The sequence below is a fragment of the Eriocheir sinensis genome, chromosome 37, assembly GCF_024679095.1.
Source record: "Eriocheir sinensis breed Jianghai 21 chromosome 37, ASM2467909v1, whole genome shotgun sequence".
Taxonomy (NCBI): Eukaryota; Metazoa; Arthropoda; class Malacostraca; order Decapoda; family Varunidae; genus Eriocheir; species Eriocheir sinensis.
In genome coordinates, this window is record NC_066545.1 from 14047987 (window position 1) to 14067619 (window position 19633).

General features: G+C 43.4%; 2 protein-coding genes and 1 long non-coding RNA gene across 5 annotated transcripts in view; 2 read left to right on the forward strand and 1 right to left on the reverse strand.

Moving 5' to 3' along the window:
* Positions 1 to 4970: 4970 nt before the first annotated feature.
* On the reverse strand, positions 4971 to 15486 carry LOC127008295 (lamina-associated polypeptide 2, isoforms beta/delta/epsilon/gamma-like). Of its 3 annotated transcripts, none has more exons than XM_050880105.1 (7): positions 15188 to 15486; positions 11323 to 11437; positions 9584 to 9712; positions 8657 to 8797; positions 8093 to 8240; positions 7721 to 7847; positions 4971 to 7403 (listed from the first exon to the last, which is right to left on the reverse strand). In XM_050880105.1, the coding sequence occupies exons 1-7, from the start codon at positions 15374 to 15376 to the stop codon at positions 7245 to 7247; spliced, it is 1008 nt and encodes a 335-aa protein (XP_050736062.1). In that variant the 5' UTR covers positions 15377 to 15486; the 3' UTR covers positions 4971 to 7244. The 3 variants fall into 3 exon arrangements, with proteins under 3 accessions (XP_050736062.1, XP_050736063.1, XP_050736064.1); XM_050880106.1 differs by lacking the exon at positions 15188 to 15486 and adding an exon at positions 14529 to 14676; XM_050880107.1 differs by lacking the exon at positions 15188 to 15486 and adding an exon at positions 12315 to 12336.
* LOC127008296 (uncharacterized) lies at positions 7276 to 8725 on the forward strand. Its single transcript, XR_007761002.1, has 3 exons — positions 7276 to 7418; positions 7704 to 7889; positions 8582 to 8725. It is a non-coding gene; the product is annotated as an uncharacterized LOC127008296 (long non-coding RNA).
* Positions 15487 to 18550: 3064 nt separating the features above from the next.
* The window catches only part of LOC127008300 (myocardin-related transcription factor B-like), an 81311-nt gene continuing 80228 nt past the window's right edge, over positions 18551 to 19633 (forward strand). Inside the window, exon 1 of the mRNA XM_050880137.1 lies at positions 18551 to 18810. The gene's annotated coding sequence lies outside the window, so the exon portion shown is untranslated. The remainder of the gene's footprint in view (positions 18811 to 19633) is intronic.

Here is a 19633-nt window from a genome sequence, read left to right on the forward strand (position 1 = left end):
CCTAGGTACTCATAACCACCGTCAGTGTGTCGCAGGGCCCGCCGCACCCCAGGGCTGTCGCTGGGGTGTGTGGGGGCCGTCAGTGTGTAGCTTGCAGGGTGTTACATAAAGCTGTGTCAACATAAACAACCAAAGGGAAGTGTGTGGTACCCCAGAGGACTCGGCGATAGTAGAACAGTCATGAGGGAAGGTTGAAATGTAATGTGACGTTTTGGTATACTTCGAGGCATAGGGTTTAGTCACCAGTTTACATGCACTGTCATAATTAGTACTCGTATCAGGATAAAAATGATTGGAAAAACTGAACATATGCATTGATTTTCATACTTCTAATTTGACGTAACTATCTCAATTTTGTATAACGAGTCAATTTTTCCTTTTTTCCAACCAGGAAAAAAAAAATAAAAAAAAAAAAAGGATACATTGATTTTCATACTTCTAATTTGACGTAACTATCTCAATTTTGTATAACGAGTCAATTTTTCCTTTTCCTTCACCCCAATCAGGACAAAAATGACATAAAAATTGAAAGGATACATTGATTTTCATACTTCTGATTTGACGTGACAATCTCAATCTTGTATATCGAGTCCAATTTTCCTTTTCCTTCACCCCAATCAGGACAAGAACGACATAAAAATTGAAAGGATGCATTGATTTTATACTTGCAATTTGACGTCAGCATCTCAAACTTATACGTAAGTCAATTTTTCCTCTCAAATTTCTCTCTTCAAATCACAGATCAGCTCAATTTTCAACGACTCTGAAGAAGTTAACTGATGCACTGATTGTCCCATACTTCCAATTTAACATAAGTATCCCTTTTTTATACATCAGTTCAGTTTTCACAATTTTTTCCGTGATATGAGTACTGAATGGAAAGGTGCGTACTAATTGGGGAACACGCCCTCGTCTAACCTTACCCCAATCAGGCATCACCAAATATTACATCATTTTCTTCGTCTTTATCACCACGAGTCCTCTGGGGCCACCTCGATGTGTCCTTCCAGCCAGCACCATGAAGGCGAGTGTGCCAGTGTATGTGACCAAGCCGACCCGACCTGACCCCCTCCAAGGCCAGGGCAGGGTCAGGGTCACAGCCGAGGTCACGGACGAGGTAGCCACACTGAGGGTGCCGGAGAACTGTACAAAAGAACTTTATTTTGCTATGATAGGTAGTGGGTGTGCGCAGGTGTGGCCTCCAGCCGTCAGTGTGGCCCGGGAGGAGTTGGGAAGGTGTGGTGGTGGTGGTGGTGGTGTGCTGCGAGTGTGGAGCTGCGGGTGTGGTGGTGTGGGTGTGGCGCTGTGCTCTCTGGGGGTCTGTGTGGAGGGTGTGTCTTGCGTCTACTGTGCCGGGAGTCTCCAAGAGGTATTTTTATTATTATTTTTATCAATATTATTATCATTATTATTTTTTTTAGTGAGGGAGACAGATCAAGGACTAAACAGAAAACAAACTCTGGCACTTAAACGAAAACTGTCTGAATAAAATCTGAAGTGGAGGACATCAGCAAAAACAAACGTGTGGACTTGTGAACTTTCGTAGTAGTAATTGTGCATTTAATCGGTCTGTCTGTCCCTTATAACAAGTAGAGGATCATTTATAAGCCTCACAGTGAATAGTTATGGTCTTTATTTTTATTCCTCTTTATTTTGTATTATAACAAGTAGAGGATCATTTATAAGCCTCACAGTGAATAGTTATGGTCTTTATTTTTATTCCTCTTTATTTTGTATTATAACAAGTAGAGGATCATTTATAAGCCTCACATTGAATAGTAATAGTCTTTATTTATTTATTTTTATTTTGTATTTTTTTTTTTATTACTGGTCATTTTTTGTTGTTGAAGTGCCGTGCAGCCTACAGGTGGGACCGCTCAATAACGCACGCATCAATTTCCATGACATACAGAGTTACCGCAAAAACAGATGCAAAGCCAATAATAATAATAATGTTAATAATAATACTTTTGTTGTCGTACGTTGGAATCCATGATGATGATGTCTGAATGCAATTTAAACTCCCACTTGTAATGATAAGGCTGTAGGGCTTGAATTCATGTGAAGAGAAATGTTGTAAGGCAGCGATAGGAAGTAGAGAATGAGTTAAGAGTAGAATGTCTGGTGTGTGTAGTGTTCTATTGAAGCTGCTTTGATGCAACACGCTACACACTATAAATTCTACCTTACCGATCAGGCCCATACATATTCCCTTGTGATGGAGGACGGAGTCTTTTTTATTTGATTTATTTTTACTATTTCTTTGTTAGGGCGTAGTGATGCAAAGTCTTGGTGATGATTAAGCGGAACCAGAGAACAGTTAGAAAGTACATAGAGAGAAATTCTGTACTAATATGACTTTGATTTATTCTTACGTATTTATCTTTCAAAATGACAAGCAAAACCAACCAGTCGAATAATGTTTTAACCATCAAAGAAAAGAAGAACAAAGACCAACATCACATACATTACTATAGAAAAAAGGGAACTCCGAGGTTACAGTACCAGACACGCCCCCTAACGCCCTAAACCTCCTACCCCTGACCCCCCTACCCCTAACCCCTTGACCCCCCTACCCCCACCCCAGAGAGTTCGTGTGTGTGAGTGCCCGCGCCAGACAGCCACCTCCCATGCATTCACGCTCCATCAGTATACCACCACCATTTCTATTGTCCACCGTGACTGTTAATTGCTTGTGTGCATATGAAGTAAACATTAACCAACCTGTCACCCCTGTTGTATTTGTATTTCCTTTGGTTGTGGTTGTGTGGCCATTGTTGTGTTTTGTTTGGTTTGATAAGTGGTTGTGAGAGATGCATGGTGGCGAATGTGTGTGTTTGTTGGTGTTACTGTATTGAGAGAGAGAGAGAGAGAGAGAGAGAGAGAGAGAGAGAGAGGACCATAATAGAAGTAATCAAGAAAGAAACTAAGGAAGGAAGAGAGAAAGGAACCAAGTGAAAGAAGGAAGTTAGAGGAGGAGAGGAAGAGGTGAAAGAAGGAAGGAAGGAAGAGAGAGAAAGGAACCAAGTGAAAGAAGGAAGTTAGAGGAGGAGAGGAAGAGGTGAAAGAAGGAAGGAAGGAATGAAGTGAAAGAAGGAAGTTAGAGAAGGAAGGAAGAGGTGACAGAAGGAAGGAAGAGAGAGAAAGGAACCAAGTGAAAGAAAGAAGTTAGAGAAGGAGAGGAAGAGGTGAAAGAAGGAAGGAAATGAATAAGAAGTGGAAGGAAAGAAAGAAGGAAGAAAATAGGTCTTACAATATCTTACATGTCAGAGAGAGAGAGAGAGAGAGATTAACTATGCCTCCCATGCCCACTAAATCAAATTGCTGGAGCCATCTAAACTGAGGCTAGATTGAATAGTTCTTATAATATATTAAGTGCACTGTGCCCTCCCCGACTAAGGAGACACTAACCAAGGTCTTCCATCTTCAGAATCAGCGTTATAATGTTAAAGACCTTTGTAAGTTATTGGTGTCCCTTCCTATTTGTATTTAGCGCCTCTCAGATTCCAATTTTAAGGTTTTTCATTCAACTCCTGCTTCGAACCAACAAAACCTCAGCTTCATTTCCCCATACAGAGACAATCAGACTAAGATATAAGACTCAAAATGTATGTAATGAAATAAAAATGTTTTGAATTCATTAGTAAAACAGAAAGATTAATAGATAAATCATAAGAAACGAGCCCCGAGGAATGACAATCAAGTGGCCACAGAGGGCGCGGTTGTAGCAATGGCGGCAGGAGGTGAACAGAGGAAGGCAGTCGTGTCCACAATTCTCGTTCTCCCAGCATTCTCAGCTCACAGTGGGACAGACAGGCACTCCATTATAACTCACCATGACCGTCACCACCACCTTGCACAACGAGGACCACCTGGCGCCATCACAGACCCCGGAAAACGGAAGAAGGTACGGTGCTGTGTGTGTGTGCGTGCGTGTGTGTGTCCAGTTGGCAGGGTACGTCACGGCCAGCGGTGCCAAATTATCGTACTCAGCGCATTGCATTTTCGTAGTACAGAAGAAGGGTCAAACTACCACCAGGGTCATAAAACTACCCCTGGAAAGGCCTACAGCTCCTACGAAAGCCTTGTCAAATATGTGAACTTATTGTTTTAAAATACGACCCTGATTAACCTCAATGATCAAAGAGTCAATTAAAAAAGACAAGCCACTCTACCATTATAATATCAGGCCGGAAATTAACCTATATATATACAGGTCAAGAATTTATTACCTCGCGGAATTAGGATTGATTGATTGTTTATTGTTGCAAGTAAAACCACAAAGGAGAAGGGAGGAGCATTTAGGGTTGTGAATAACTGAGATGTCGATATCGTGGCCATGAAAAGTGAGGAACCAAATCTGACCTGACCTGACCTAAATGACCCACTCTAGCAACGTAATATTGGAAAAGGAATAAATTTACACCAGAGCAACCAGTGAAGGACAAACAAATAACAGCGGAAAAAAGCCCCCAAGGAAAGAAACGCGTGCGTCACCTTAATTACCGTCACACATATCCTGCTTGAGTGGAAGTTACGTTATCAACACCAACAACAGTGCGGCGCCGCGTGCATGTGGAGGCAGAAATTATATACGTGTAGCTCATGGTTTGTGTGGCTTCCCTGCTTTGTACGGAGCCAGTGCGGTGTTGTGCTTGCCCCGGCGGTCACTAATAAGTGGGTGCTGCACTCTTGGGACTTATACAGCAGTTCCTCCCCGTTACCTCCATTGACCGAAAACTACCCTAACATTGCTGTGCTAACTTTTTTCATAAGTGCTCTATCACCTGATTCTGTCCTTTCCCCGCTTAAATGTTTCAATTAGATTATACGTCAGTTTATGCCTCCAACAAATGGCTGTTCTAATCTTTCCCAGCATGGCAGGATTTTGAGCCTCTGGAAATTCCTTCGGCATGATATCCATTATTTACACACACCAGAAGGCATGGCTTATTTACTAAAACTACAAGCAGCATTGGTTTTTATTATTAATCTTTACAAAACGGCGGTCTTAACCTTAGGAGGATCATTACTCAAAATAACTTTTTAGTACATTGCTATATTTTATTACAATCTTTCAAGTATCATATTCTCTATCACTGTTAGGGTGCATAGAAAAATAAAAATTCTTTGATACCTCAAGGCAATTTTGAGTACAGCAGGGATACACTGGCCCTGAGAAGAAATAAAGACATCAGTGTTTCCTTAAAATATAAAAAAAAGCTGATCTCTTAGCAAACCACTGAGGCACCCTGCTCAAAAAAAATAATAATAAATTGTTCATTGTATTTGAATGATTGAAAACCTCTTTACAGACTCTTGAGGGAAAGATGCCAGCCATGGTGTTGAGGGGCGACCTTTTGAACACAATCAGGAAAGGGAACAAAGTGGCCTTGGCCAAAGTGGATCCCTTCAAACCATACCTTAATTTGTACGGCAGTCTTTTGAGTTTATTAAATCATGAATTTCCAAGTACAAACAAGGAAATTACATAATCTCAACAAAAATTGGACTAGACTGACTAACATTAGTAATATACTATCTGCTTTAACTAAAATTATGAGTTTACACACCAATGATTTGAGCAATTAACAAAACCAAGCATTTGCCTCCCTTTCCAGCCATGTGTCAAGGCTCACGTTATTAGTACCAAGGTGGCTGCCGCTCACCATCTTCCCACCTTCGACAGAGAACTCATTGTGCTTCACCCATCTAGGTCTGGCAGATGGCAGCAAATGGCTAGTATCCTTCTCTTCATAATGGCAATGAATAATCCATTAAAAAGTCCTTCACTCTTCTGTGTAACAAACTAAAATTACAAAAATTGTGCACACCTCAATAGAGTATCAACACAAAAAGAGGGAAAAGCAAGATAAAGAAAAGTAAAAGCGAATAACTGAGATCCTTCACAAGACTAAACAATTCTGTTGGTAACATTCTGCCTAGTTCACAGGACCAGCCATTTTGATCTACTGAATAGCTGTGAGCAAACCTCTGTAGTTTGGAGAAGCCAAAAGTTTGCTTAGGCGGCCGCTGGAGTGAACTTGGACGGAAATACCAATTCAACCCTATCACCTAATGTCATAAATTTGAGCACAAGTTTGTGTAATGCAAATTGATGACGATGTTCATCATTGCTAAGACTTTACAAAACTTAGCCCTGGATTAGTTTTGGGGGATACACAGTCAGCTTCAAAGGTTCTTGCATCATGCTTCACTGAACACACGGAGAAGGTATGATTCAAAGACTGGAAACTTAGTTGAGCATCACTTGCATTTGCTATGAAAATAGATAACTCTTAGCTCCATCACTTAATATGGCAGTGTGGCTTATTGAAGTCAGTGTTTGAACCAATGAAGCTCCACTTGACAAGAAACTGTGACAAGACCTTTACTATCACCCAGAGAGCCTGAATACCCATGAGGTTTAGAGATTAATTACCCAACAACGTCAGCCATGCCGGCCGTGGACGAGGGCCATTGACCAGTTGTCACATTCCAAGCAGTTTCTGTCTCTCCTGTGGTGGTAATTTTTATGTTGATCAATCTATTAAGTTTGCATCAAAAGCAGCCAAAGTATTTCACACATTGCACTCGTAATAATATTGGTCCACCATTGTCTTCTTCCTGTTCAGCGTACTAAAGAAAATCTCCATGAAAACAATGGAAAATGTTAATTATCTTGGGTGCAGGAATTATGGCAATGGTGTCAAATCTTTCTGCAGGAAAGAAAATGCTGGAGGAGCAGAGTAAAGAAGTGTTAGTTCAGTGTGGAATATCTAACAGAAGGGGCAAGACCTGTAAGTGTCCTGAGTCCGAATGAAAACAGGAACAAGTTGAGAATAAAGGACAGGTGATACAGAATTATTATTAATACAAACAAGGGCCTATATATGTATAAAAACACCTAGTCTAATATCTTAACGAGGTATGCAAACTAGACCAAGGAAAATAAATACAAATAGTTTGCAAGCCTCTCACCCCCTTCCCTGGCTTCCAGAAACACACCACAGAAATTTTGCCTTGAAATGTATAATTCGGAAAAACATTCAACACACAAACATTTCTCCAAGTAACAAAATTAATCTAAATACATTAAATACACCAAACAATACTTTTCTCGGCAGTAGTTTTCTCTCTCCGTCTAATTTGGCAAAGTTCCTTGAGGGCCACAGTGCTACCCAGGCCATGTGTCTCATTCCACCAGGACTGCTTGGTGACTTCACTGGACTTTGGTACACGGTTTAGTTGGTCACTTCCGGCTCCTTTGCAGGTGGCGGGGCCGCAGCAGCTGGTTGGCCCACAGTCTCAGGGGCGCCTTCTGCTTCCTCCCCTGCGGCCGCCTCAATGGCTTGCCGTGCCAGCTCCTCAATGGCCTTAAAAGGACTCTCAGATGGGCTATTCTGTAGGATGGAAGGGTAAGAGTCAGTAAGGTGGAAGTCCATAAAGAAACTGTTTTAATCTACCCCATAGCTACTGCATTAATATGACCTAGCAAGTGCAAAAGCACTAGATTGTACTTTCCTAATGTGATCTTGGTCCTTCCAGAGTAATATTAAAAGAATTCACAACACCTTCAGAGAATACTGACACTATTTAATGTAATGGACCACCGTCTTTATGGGGGATTACCATTCTTCTAATCTTGCCATGTTTATATTAAAATCACTTATTTTCCTGCACTAACCACAAGTACATTTCAGTGTCCCCCAAACATCACCTGGTAAAAATAGAGAGCAGCAGCTATCAGGAGAGCCAAGAAAAGGAGTTTGACGAGGAGCCGCAGGCACAAAGACACCTTCCCAGGGCCACTGTCAACGGTGTCTGTCCCTGCAACAGCTGCAGACCTGAGGAACAAGAAAAGTAGGATCAGTGTGTGGTAACTGCAGGTAATCAATCTAAAGGAGCTTATGCCAGGTGGGTGCATCACCTCACCCATTTTATGACACCAGGGCCAAAGGTCCATAAAGAGAGGCAAGGAGCACAAATTACTTCAAGATTCAGAACCTTGTCCTTCTGTACAGGTTTCAACAATGCCATACACTTGCATCGAGTCCATAACACTGAAAGGAGGACTGGGGCAGTGGCCTACCTTGAGTTGCTTGCAGTGTTGTTGAACACTCTGCGGTAGGACGTGGTTTCTGAGGTGGAGGAGGACACAGTGCGCAGGGAGGGTCGGGGGGAGGGCGTGTGCACATCTGGGTTGTACACTACTTCCGATGAGTCTGTGGCGTCATCCCCTGCAAAAACAGAACACAGGGTCAGTAAAGAGCAGGGGATAAATAGTTTATGGGTGGGTGCATAGGCAGACTTTGAGCAGATTCTTAAGTTATCATTTTTCTTTGGCCTTAACCACATACCTGTTCCTCTCCAAAAAGAGCTGCTAACTTATCCAGCAACTTCCCATGACACCTCACACAACACCTTAGTTATTTATCATGTACTTTGCCCAAGTCCACAAAATACTCTGCATACTCTCCTCCCCAAACTAGTGTATTCCTACTCAAACCAATATATAGAAAATTTGGTCATTACAACCTTTACTCTTTATACCTAGTAACCTGCATTAAATCCATTTCAGATTTTAACCATAGTACAAGAGTGAGTTTTGTTCAATGAAAGACCTGTGTGGCGCCTGTCCTCTGGCCTGACTCACCTGAGACCAGCACTCTCCTGCGAATATCCATGAACTGCGAGGTTGAGGGGCTGGCGGCGGAGGAAGTGGTTGTGACTCTTTTGTGCGAGGTCTCGGTCACCACTCTGTTGCGGGTCTGCTTCGGCGACTCTTTTGCGACCTCTGGCGGGGACGAAATGGCATTAGTCTAAAGCAGAAGTCAACACCCTCCTGCTAACTCAATAGGTGTTGCTTTTTTCCCATCTCCTTTCATTCTTCTTACTCTACTGTCACATTTTTTATATCCATGTCTGCTCATTAAAGTGTTTCTGTTCAGGTCTACATCAATTTTTCTTATATTCATCCGCTTCCCTGTCATGGATCTCAACAATAATAGCTGCTTTACCATAGCCATCCGATACTGATTATTAACCCGGTAGCAGCGACGGGCCAAATTTGTGGCTTTACCGTGTAGCAGCGACGGGCCAAATTTGTGCCATGATGTAAACCCTCCAAAACAGATGATACATAATCTGATCACAAATGCTTTGATATATATTATGAAATGGTTTGTGTGAGGGGTGATTTTTTTCTCATTTTTCTCACTTGGAGGGACCACTAAGAAACATGATCCCTGCTGCTACCGGGTTAAGTTTAAGTGATGGGATCCAATTGGCCATCACTTCACCTCATTATCACTAGGTGGCTCTTGCAAGAAGCATTTTAGCACAGGGGCCATTACATCCCCAGCATCCACTTGACAGTACATCAATCCTCTCATGTAAAAATTATCACTGCTTCCAATAAAGTGTTTCCTGCATACAAGCATAGTTCATAAATATACATCCTTCAAAAGACATTTATATGAACCAAAAGCCACAAGTGATGTACCTAACAGATGTGCTTTATGAACGTATGAATGCAAAGGTTGTGAGTGGAATGTTTTTTATCCTGGACGCAGCCACTCACCCGGCTCACTGTCAGAGTAGTCCTCCTCCTCGTCCTCCTGCTCTATGTCCCCGTTGAAGGTGGGTGAGTCAGGTAGATGCCCGCCCAGCAGCACGTACAGCTTCTTCTCGTACACCGACCGCGTGGTGGCTGTGGAGGCAAAGCGGGAAAGACACCGTTAGTCATCAACAGGTAGGTGAAATTAAATATGGAATAAAATCATCAGCTGTGTGACTCCATATAATACAGAAAAAAATATACAAAATTTGGTTATGTGCAGCCGAAATTGACTATTAGAAACAAGCTAGTAGGCTAAGTTATTTTGGGGCTGGTCAATAAATGGGTACCCGGGGAAAGGCTCAAGGTCCTATGTAACATAAGCACCGAGGGCACGTGTGTCTATAGCGCAAGTCCCCAATTTTACCTATAAGTAGGCTGAGAGAATAGGACAGAGTAATGAATGTGTACAAGAAGTAGAGTATGGTGAAGTTGGGGGCTTGCGCTATGGCTACACGTGGCCTCGCTGCTCATCTCCATTGTATCATCCCATGAGCCTGTAGTGGGACAAACCCATCACCCAAGGACACAGGGCAGTGTGATTTCTAGGTTATCAAAGTTAACCTTTCACAGGCTTCCCAAGGTACCCATTTAATGACCAGTCCAAAAGGGAGGGTGAACAGCTGGGTGAGGTAAATGCTAACTGCATGGGCCGAGATTTGAGCTGCTAACCACTGCATCGTGGATGAGAGCAAACGGTCATGCACAGTATTTTCAGTCAAATAGAAAGACATTCTTGATGACTACCAGCAAGGTACACTGATAGGAGGAGATAGAGAGGATAAGAAGAGGGGGGGGGGCTGATAGTGAAGGATGTTACAAAGGACACTGAATGATCAGAAAATGGGTGGCTCCTCTGCCATAGTTCTCCTCCTGGTGAGTTCCCAGGTGAGCAGGAAATGAAAGATGTTGAATCTCACACTAAATAGGATGAGGGGAGGAAGGAAGACAGCACAGCAGCAGAATAAACAGCACCCAGTGGAACAGAACCTCAGATTTCTACACTACCCGAGGTATTTGCATACAGAATATATTTGACTAAACATAATGAAAGTATGATGAAAGTGATAAAGAAATTTAAGTATGTTTCATTATCACAGGGCAATGGACAGGCATGCTTATCCCCTTTTGGCCTGGGTATCTAAGCCCCTTATCAAGAATAGATAATCTCAAAGCCATATCCTGTCTGGCCAGGATGCAGGTTGTCTGGACAATCACCAGTGTGTGTGTGTGTGTGTGTGTGTGTGTGAGAGAGAGAGAGAGAGTTTACTAATTATGTAAATGATCTTTCCTTACAAATAAAAGTTTTTTAGTCTAGAGACTGATGGTGAGAGGGATTACAATTCAAGAGCAGCGTACGTGATGGAAGGCCATTAAACAAGAAAAAAAGAACTGACCATGAAATACTAGTAAAGGAAAAATGTTTGTGATCAGGGCTGCTGAAACTGCACTCATCAAAATGTAAACTTTATGATAATGATCAAATATTTGGCAGCCAGCAAATATAAAATACCATATTCTTTGGTGACTGAAAAAATGTGAATGAAGCAAAATGATACGGATATTAAATTATGCATTTAATTTTCAATTTATCCTTTGATGTGGCATAACTTGTTTCACAGTTTACGATTTATTTACTTATATTCTTTAAAATTGGGTCTGATGTGAAGCACCCTAGACACACTACAATCCGAGACACTTGCCTACGATGGGGCCAACAGGTGAGCCAAGGTCCTGGAGGCGGGTGTACAGCTCGTCATCGTCCAGCTGGGTGACATCCAGGCCATTGACCTCCAGGCGGGTTGAGTCCAGGGTAGCCTGAGGACCATGACAAGTATTAGAACAAATGTCTATCAATAACACCAGACTCAGGCTCAGTTACCTCAGCAGTTTTGTGGTGCCCGGAAAAAGTCCTGCCAGTCAGATTTATGATTTTCCTAGTCAACCCACTGACTAACTGTGGATTTCCTGCAAGAAGACATCACCAAGCTACAGGAATGAAACAAAAAGTGACTGCTACAATTCAATGAAGAAAATGTAAATTCATGCACCTTGGGAGGGGATATCCACCATAGCTACCAATACCACATGGGAAACACCCCACTGTCCACCACAGAGGCAGAGAAAGACCTGGCTACTCTTTACTTTTATCTTTAATAGGAGCAGCGAGTAGTGGGCTTTTTTTTTTGTACTCTTATTATTGCCCTTGAGCCGTGTCCTCCAATATAAAAAAAATAAAAATAATGTTACCAGGCCACCAGTGAAAGCCAAATCCATCCCAATCGCAGCAGACAGGTTAAGCTGTAAACATTTCAGTTATCTATCTATTCTATAACTCAGGGTAAATTGACTGCTGAGCAATTCAAACATTCTAAATAATTAAATATAATCATTCATATTTTCACATTTCTACAGTAGGCATAATAAAGACAGAGCTCCACAGCCTTTACAGACTTCCTACAATGACTGATGGGCAAAGTAAGAGGCAGTATACAGAAAGAAATTCCCTCATCAACAAAATATATTCCACATTTGACTTCTTCCAAACAAGTCAAACAAACAACCTTGGCTGAAGCAACAGGTCAATAAACAGCTCAGGTTAATCCCTCCTTATCTGTGCCAAGTAATACCACAAGCACTGTCACAAGTACATCTCAGTAATACCACAAGTAATTATGTCTGTCCAGTTACAAACCATTCAAACCAGACATGCTGACCACAAAACTCCAACCCAATACAGAAAACAAGTACTTGACACCTCAATGCACAAACTGACTGCAGTATCACTCAATTAGGCAACTGGTTTTCTTATCATCAGGTATCAGATAAACAGATTTCCTTGATAAGCAATCTGTGTGAATGCCAAAGTACTGACACAAGTGGATAGTGCAGTATGATGACAACCACTAATCACTCACTGAATGGTCACGATGGAGCAGACAGTGCAATAGTCACAAAGGGATCAGCCCAAGGGTGCCGACACATTATAGTCCAACCAAATTTTCGCGTACGTTTGGGCGGAGGCTCCCATGGGTCCATTTCTCCCCTCTGCTCTGCCACACAGTCCCAACACCTATTTTTTCCTATCATATGTTACCTTTACCTTACATATGAGAGGAAGAGATAGGTGTTGGGACTGTGTGGCAGAGCAGAGGGAAGAAATGGACCCGCAGGAGCCTCCGCCCAAATGGACTCGACAATTTGGTTGGACTATAGGTTATGTCAGACAGAGTTGTGTGCCATAAACAGACTGTCAAAGTGGCCATAAGAGGAAGCTATTAAGGGGGTGGGGGACACATTTCAAATCTTCATCAGACTTGTATTTTTTAACCACCTAATGGAAAGAGACATCACAGTAAATAGGTAAATACTTTTAACTTCCCGTCTCAGAATAGCATATAAAACTGCGAACTTCTGATAAGTTTTGATATGTTTTTAATTAATCTGTTAACTAATCCCTGCAGAAATCACTAGTTTCTTGGATGCGGAAATGACAAAAAATAAGTGATTTAGCCGTGAGAAAATGCGAGCTCTGCTGCCACTAGAGTTGTCGTGCCTTGACCGCTGACCACCGTACAGACAACAGTAAAACACGAAGCATATCCTACGTATTCATTGAGAACAACTGGCTGAGCAAATACAACCAAACCTAACATCACTCCCGAACAAGGGACCTTCATCCCCCTTGACCCCTGTTTTTCAAATCTAATGAGACCTAACATCACCTCCTAACAGGGTGTGGGGAGGTGCTTTGCCTTCCTCGAAACCCACATTCTACCATTTCTGCAGGAAACATATAAATATGAATAGTACAAGATACGTCAGGTTTACTCACCTGGTTGGCTGCCCCAGCTTACTGTCATGGTTCACATATCAGTGGTACGTAGAAGGATAGCCCGCAACTGCTGGCACGCCAGCCCACCAGTTCAATTAAGGACATTATGATTTGTACAAAAATAATGGGCGGAATTATGTGCCATGTGCAGCTAGGTGTTACGCAAGGTGTATAGGTATGAGTTTGTTACAGAACAATGTTAATAATGGGATGAGTTTTGACAGAGGCAGGTAATTATCCCGTGTACGAGAACAGTGACTGTTCAAGGGAGAGGTGAAGGCCCCGTTTAAATGCCTGGGAAGGAGTTCCAGTGATCAATGCACCTAACACTGAAGAATCTGCGTCTACACTCATTGGAGGTGTGGTTTGGCTAATTTTAATCTGTGGCCTCTGGTAGTAGTGACTGGGGAGATAGCAAATAGATCAGACGGAGAAATGGCACACTGATCATGAAAGATCTTCCAACATTTAATGAGGTCTGCTCTCAAAAGCCTGCCTTGTACAGAGTATAAGTTAAGAGCCTTGAGACGATCAGCATAACTTAGTTCAGCCAGGCCATCTATGTGCTTGGTCCAGCGGTGTCAAACTCCACAGTATGGCGGGTTCAAAACTAAATAAATACCTCTCACGTCACTAAATTAATAACATTTCGCCGCTGGGGACAGTAATTTATCATTTAGCATACAAAGTCACCAATAAGTCCCCGCCTCGGGCCGCCGCCGTGACAAGCAGCGAACCGCGTGAGGCGTGGGCGGCAGAAAGAAATGCCCGGGAAAATGACGAGGCAGGGCCAGCCATGAGCCGCCCCGCCACACACACACACACAGGAGGACACAGCCGCCGGCATGACAGTGAGCCTCGGCAGCAGCAGGGCACCACCCCCACACAGGGCCAGGGGCAGCAGGTGAGCGGCAGCAGGCACACGGGGCGGAACGGGCATGACACACCCCGCCCTGACCACACATGTTGCAAATCCCCCGCCCCGCCCCGCAGCCCCGCGGCCAGCCCCTGCCCCGGCCTGCCTGCCGGCGGGGGCTGGTGTGGGCACGTCCTCCGGGGCACCGCAGCACCTACCATGGCGCAGGGCAGGTTCAAAGGCGTGACAAAGGCGCGGCGGCACACTCCCTTCCTCGATTGTCCTCACAACACCTCTGACTCCCGCGCCAATGACCAGGTACTGGTACCGGTATTGACTGGATACCGGTACCAAACGTCTGACTTCGGTACCGTGAAGTGCTCGCCCCGACCATCAAAAGTGGAACTCGGGGGAAGAGAATGACACCTCCACGCAGAGCCATAGTAAAGCCTAGAGGCTTTAGCCATAGATTACAGGCACGAGCTTTTGTTAATACCTGTGACGGTACCGATACTACCGGTACCGGTACCGGTACCGCCGCCTTCGGTACCGGTATTACCGGTACCCCAAATTAGCGGTACTTGTTGCCCAGCCATTAGGGAAGCTCAAAAATTAGTCAACCAACGTGTTACTGACTTGAATCACATTAAATATATAATAATTCTACGCCCCATTTATTGCATTATTTTTTTAGGACGGTACGGGACATATAAGAGTGGCTGTCTTTAATATATTTCCATGTGTGTGGTTTTTAAAAGTCCACGCTGAGAATGTTGCATGGCGAACCCTTCTTGTTCCCGCGCAAACCTGCCATTTCTCTCCTTTTCACTCCCTCTCCGCCCCTGTACGCGGCACACACACTCCCGGGGGCACTGACCTGGGCCCTCACGTCGTTCACCGGTAAATCCTCGTCGTCGGAGGAGAAATCCCCCTTGGAGCTTGCAATCGGGGCCACATATTTCTCGTACTTCTTGACGTACTCGCTCTTCTTGGCCGAGGGGGAGGGCAGGTCGACGCCGTGGGACACCAGCTCACTTCTTAACTGTTCCTTGGTCAGCGTGGACATGATAACAGGGAGAATAGCACAGTCAGCAACGGTTGTGTCCCCCCCCACCGGCTTCAACTTGCTACTGTGTGCCGAGTCCTCGTGTGTGAGGTACTGCGGGCGCCTAAGCCAGCACAGACCCGCTGCACGATTGGACTTTTACGTAATATGGAGGCGGGCCTAACCTCCCTCAGCCAACAGCACGCCTCCGCTCACCACCCCTAGCCTCCTCCTCCCCCTCAACACACACGCTTTACGCTCTACAAACCACTACATGCTACATTTATCCCTACACTTTCACACCAGTCACCCTGCTCACTGCCATCCCTGTCCTGGGCACTCTCATTGATGTCCTTTCATGCCTGTCTTGGGAGGGTGACTTGAATAATCATGTGTATGTCTGTCTGTGTGAGTGTCTTGCTCCAAATATCTACTTTCAACATTCCTCCCCACACCTGTAGTACTGTAGGCCATCTGTAACCCATTGAACCCTAGTGAAGTTTGATATTTATGGTGCTACTTCACTATTATAACCTGGACATGTATGATTATAGGCAGAGTTATCCTATAGTGAATTTATGATGGTGAATGGGTTATACATCTCTCTCTCTCTCTCTCTCTCTCTCTCTCTCTCTCCCCTGCACCTGTAACCACAACCAAGGGGTCAGAAGAGGTACTATGTAGGGATATATGAACAGTTTTTCCCATAATGGTTCGCCCTTTACGCCATACGCGGTACTTTTCAAATGGAGAGGTTACATAACACTGCCATCCGCTGACTGACTCCTGCCCATCCATCCCTCTTCCTTTGTTCTTCTTTGTTTCCCTTCCTCTTGGGTTTCCTTGGCGCTTTAGAGAACTGTGGTGTGTGAGTATAGGTGAAAAGGTGAGATGAAACCCTACAAAGGACGGCGTTACGGTGTTGGAGAAAGTTGAAATAAGGGAAAAAGTGGCACCTCTAAACTGGCTTATGAGATTCCGTCCCTCACTTCCTTGATGGCGAGGTGCAACAGTACTGTGATATTGCACGCTAAAGCTGTGTCCTAGAATATTAAGAGTAATAGTGAAAGCAACAGCAGTAGTAGTAGTAGTAATAGTAGTAGTTGTAGTAGTAGTATAGTAGTGGTAGGGGTTTACGGTAAGGTTATAAAAAAGGGTCTATGAACAACGAACGTTACTGCTCATTTGCATATTACGCTTACGTCATCAGTATCATTAGCAGCTTGAGTACCGTACTTTTGGTGTCCGTAGAAATGATTATACGTACTCTAAACTTGTTCACTTCCTGCTTCGAACTGTGGGCAAAACGTCGATCTACAGGGTATTGTCAGACGCTTCCGCCTTAACATCAACTATTTTCAAAGTCCAAAAAGGAGATTAATCGGGTTCTATTGAGTATTCCTTTAGGTTCATTGTACAGGAGAATTAACTTAAGGGTCAGACTACCACTAGGGTCACAAACTACCCGTGGAAATGCCCATACTACCCTTTTACAGTCCATACCATTTCATTTTTCCTTTCCTCTTCTTTTTCGTGTTTTAATGATTGTTTTTTCTAGGTTCACGGCACAAAATGAGAATCAGACTACCACCAGGGTCATAATAAAGCTATAGACCTCTGGAAATGGCCACCACTCCTACGAAAGCCTTGTCAAACTATCACCATGGTCATGAAGCAACCTCTGGAAATGCCTACCACTCCTACGAAAGCCTTGTCAAACTATCACCATGGTCATGAAGCAACCTCTGGAAATGCCTACCACTCCTACGAAAGCCTTGTCAAACTATCACCATGGTCATGAAGCAACCTCTGGAAATGCCCACCACTCCTACGAAAGCCTTGTCAAACTATCACCATGGTCATGAAGCAACCTCTGGAAATGCCCACCACTCCTACGAAAGCCTTGTCAAACTATCACCATGGTCATGAAGGTATACCTCTGGAAATGCCTACTACTCCTACGAAAGCCTTGTCAAACTATCACCATGGTCATGAATCTACCTCTGGAAATGCCTACCACTCCTACGAAAGCCTTGTCAAATATGTGTATGCTTGGGCGCTGAAATGCTGAGAATGTGACTGCAAGTGTTGGTGATGTACAGTACGTTGCTATAGTACAGAACGTATCCTCGGAAATGCACTTGGCTCTCTCAGGAAGTTAGGAATGAACAAACGATATTCCGTCACGAACTATTACAGCATCTTCTCAGAACTGATGGTGTCATTGTTTTGATGATTAGGTGGTAGTCTATTCTTGACCGTACGAGTAGGCGTGTTTAGAGGGAAAATTCAAAATGGTGATCCGCTTCTGTCATTCTTCTTCTCGATCGGCTGCTATGTGTTCTTTCTTGCCATTTAATGACATAGACAAGAGGAACATAAACACACACTACCATGCACTCAGATACAAACTATTTATACATAAACAGTATGCCCTGGTACCAATAGACAAGTAAAGCTTCGAGGCATATATTGCTGTAGAAGGGTGCATTTTCCTGATGTTTATTCAACTATACCTAAAGGGAACTAATGGAATAAAAATGAAAAGAAAAAAACAAGATCCTATTAAACATTATATATAACAAAGAAAAATTAAATCGTAATTTCTTCAGATATGCAACATAAAAGTCCTTTCGCTTTGATTTTCTCAGAAAGTGGACCTTTTAGCATTTTTGGGAAGTCGTCCGACACCCCCGACACCATTCTGGGTACGGGTCTGATATGATGTATATGGAAACACACAGACACAAGTAAACACCCAATTAGTATATACCTTCTGTAAATATCAACGTTGAGATCGACGCTCCCGCACGACATACAAATAGACAAGTCTACGTCGTCTTTCATCCAGAGAAAACGGGAACGTCTCATACACACAAACTGCCATCTACAGTCATTAGAATAGATGTATACAAATAAAAATCGTAAGACTGTTGATTGACCTGCATATTCATGAATATTTAAACACCTATTAAGAATTTCGGTGCATTATAATTTTAATTTGTCAGCACCCAACCTTCACAATGGGAGAGTAGTGAAACGTAGAATGAATACCATCCACGTTATTGTCAAAGAATTTACGTTCTTTAATACATATTTTTAAATACATTATAGATTTCCATGTATTTCGATTGTAGTATTTCATAAGGAAACTTCGGTATTATGGAGGGGAGGAAATAATATTGGAACACCAAGAGGAAAATGGCCGCGAAGTGTCCGCCGATTTCCTCTCAAATGCTAAAAAATCGAGTTTAAAGTGACCGTTGGGGAGAAAACCGCCATTAAACCATCATATTAGCTACATAAGACGCCGCTGGGGACATGGCGGGCCAGACATTACCCGCGAAGTGAGCCGGTGAGCCTAGTGACGCGCCGTGTGATATATGAACTTTAATTTTTTGGTTTCTTTGTGCTTCCCTTCGCTTATGGGTGACCGGACCAGCCAGGGACGCGAGGTGAGTGTTATGGCTTTATTATTACTGGTATTTGTTTGTCCCTGACCTTGTGAGGCCTGGGGGTGGGGAGGAGGGGAGGGGGCAGGGAGGGGGAGGGACCAGGGAACGGTCACGCCTCTTTCAGGAGCAGCATGAAAATTACTTTTATTATTTTTTTTATTATTATTATTATTATCTAAGTCAGTGTGATAGGTAGAGCTGTAGGAGGGGAAATGTTGTATTAAATTAGAAAGCCGTAGCCCTGACACGCCCAAGACAGACCTAAGGATAAAGAAAAGAAAATAGAAAGTAGAAAATTACTGTCATCATCATCATCATCATCAAAGTCAGGGCAATAGGCAGGGCTGTACCCAAGGGAGGTCTGACAACCCCCTTCCATATAATAAAAGGTCCACTTTCTGAAAGCCAAAATGAAAAACTGGGGCAAAAAGTCCCAGTTTTTTGGTTTGACAGCAGGAGAATGCACCCAGAAATGTCAAAATTTCAAAACCTGAAACCCCCAGCTGATTTGACTTGCTTCACTCACCACTCACCCCTCTTCAAGTGGCTATTAAGGTCCACATTTAGTGGTAAAAGACCCCCCACCTTTTTTCAGCTCTGGGTATGGCCCTATTCACTTCTGGATTTGGACAATAATGTGCAGGGCACTAATCAGGTACATAGGCTAACACACACAAATAACTTGATAGGAGCTACTGTGATATATTTTATGTCACTGGAAACAGCTGAAGGGCATAACAAGCAGAAAACAAAAATCTGCCAAGGGCATTCATCAGTAAAAGAGTAAAGAATGAGAGGCCAGAAGAGAGAGCAGTGTTGGTGG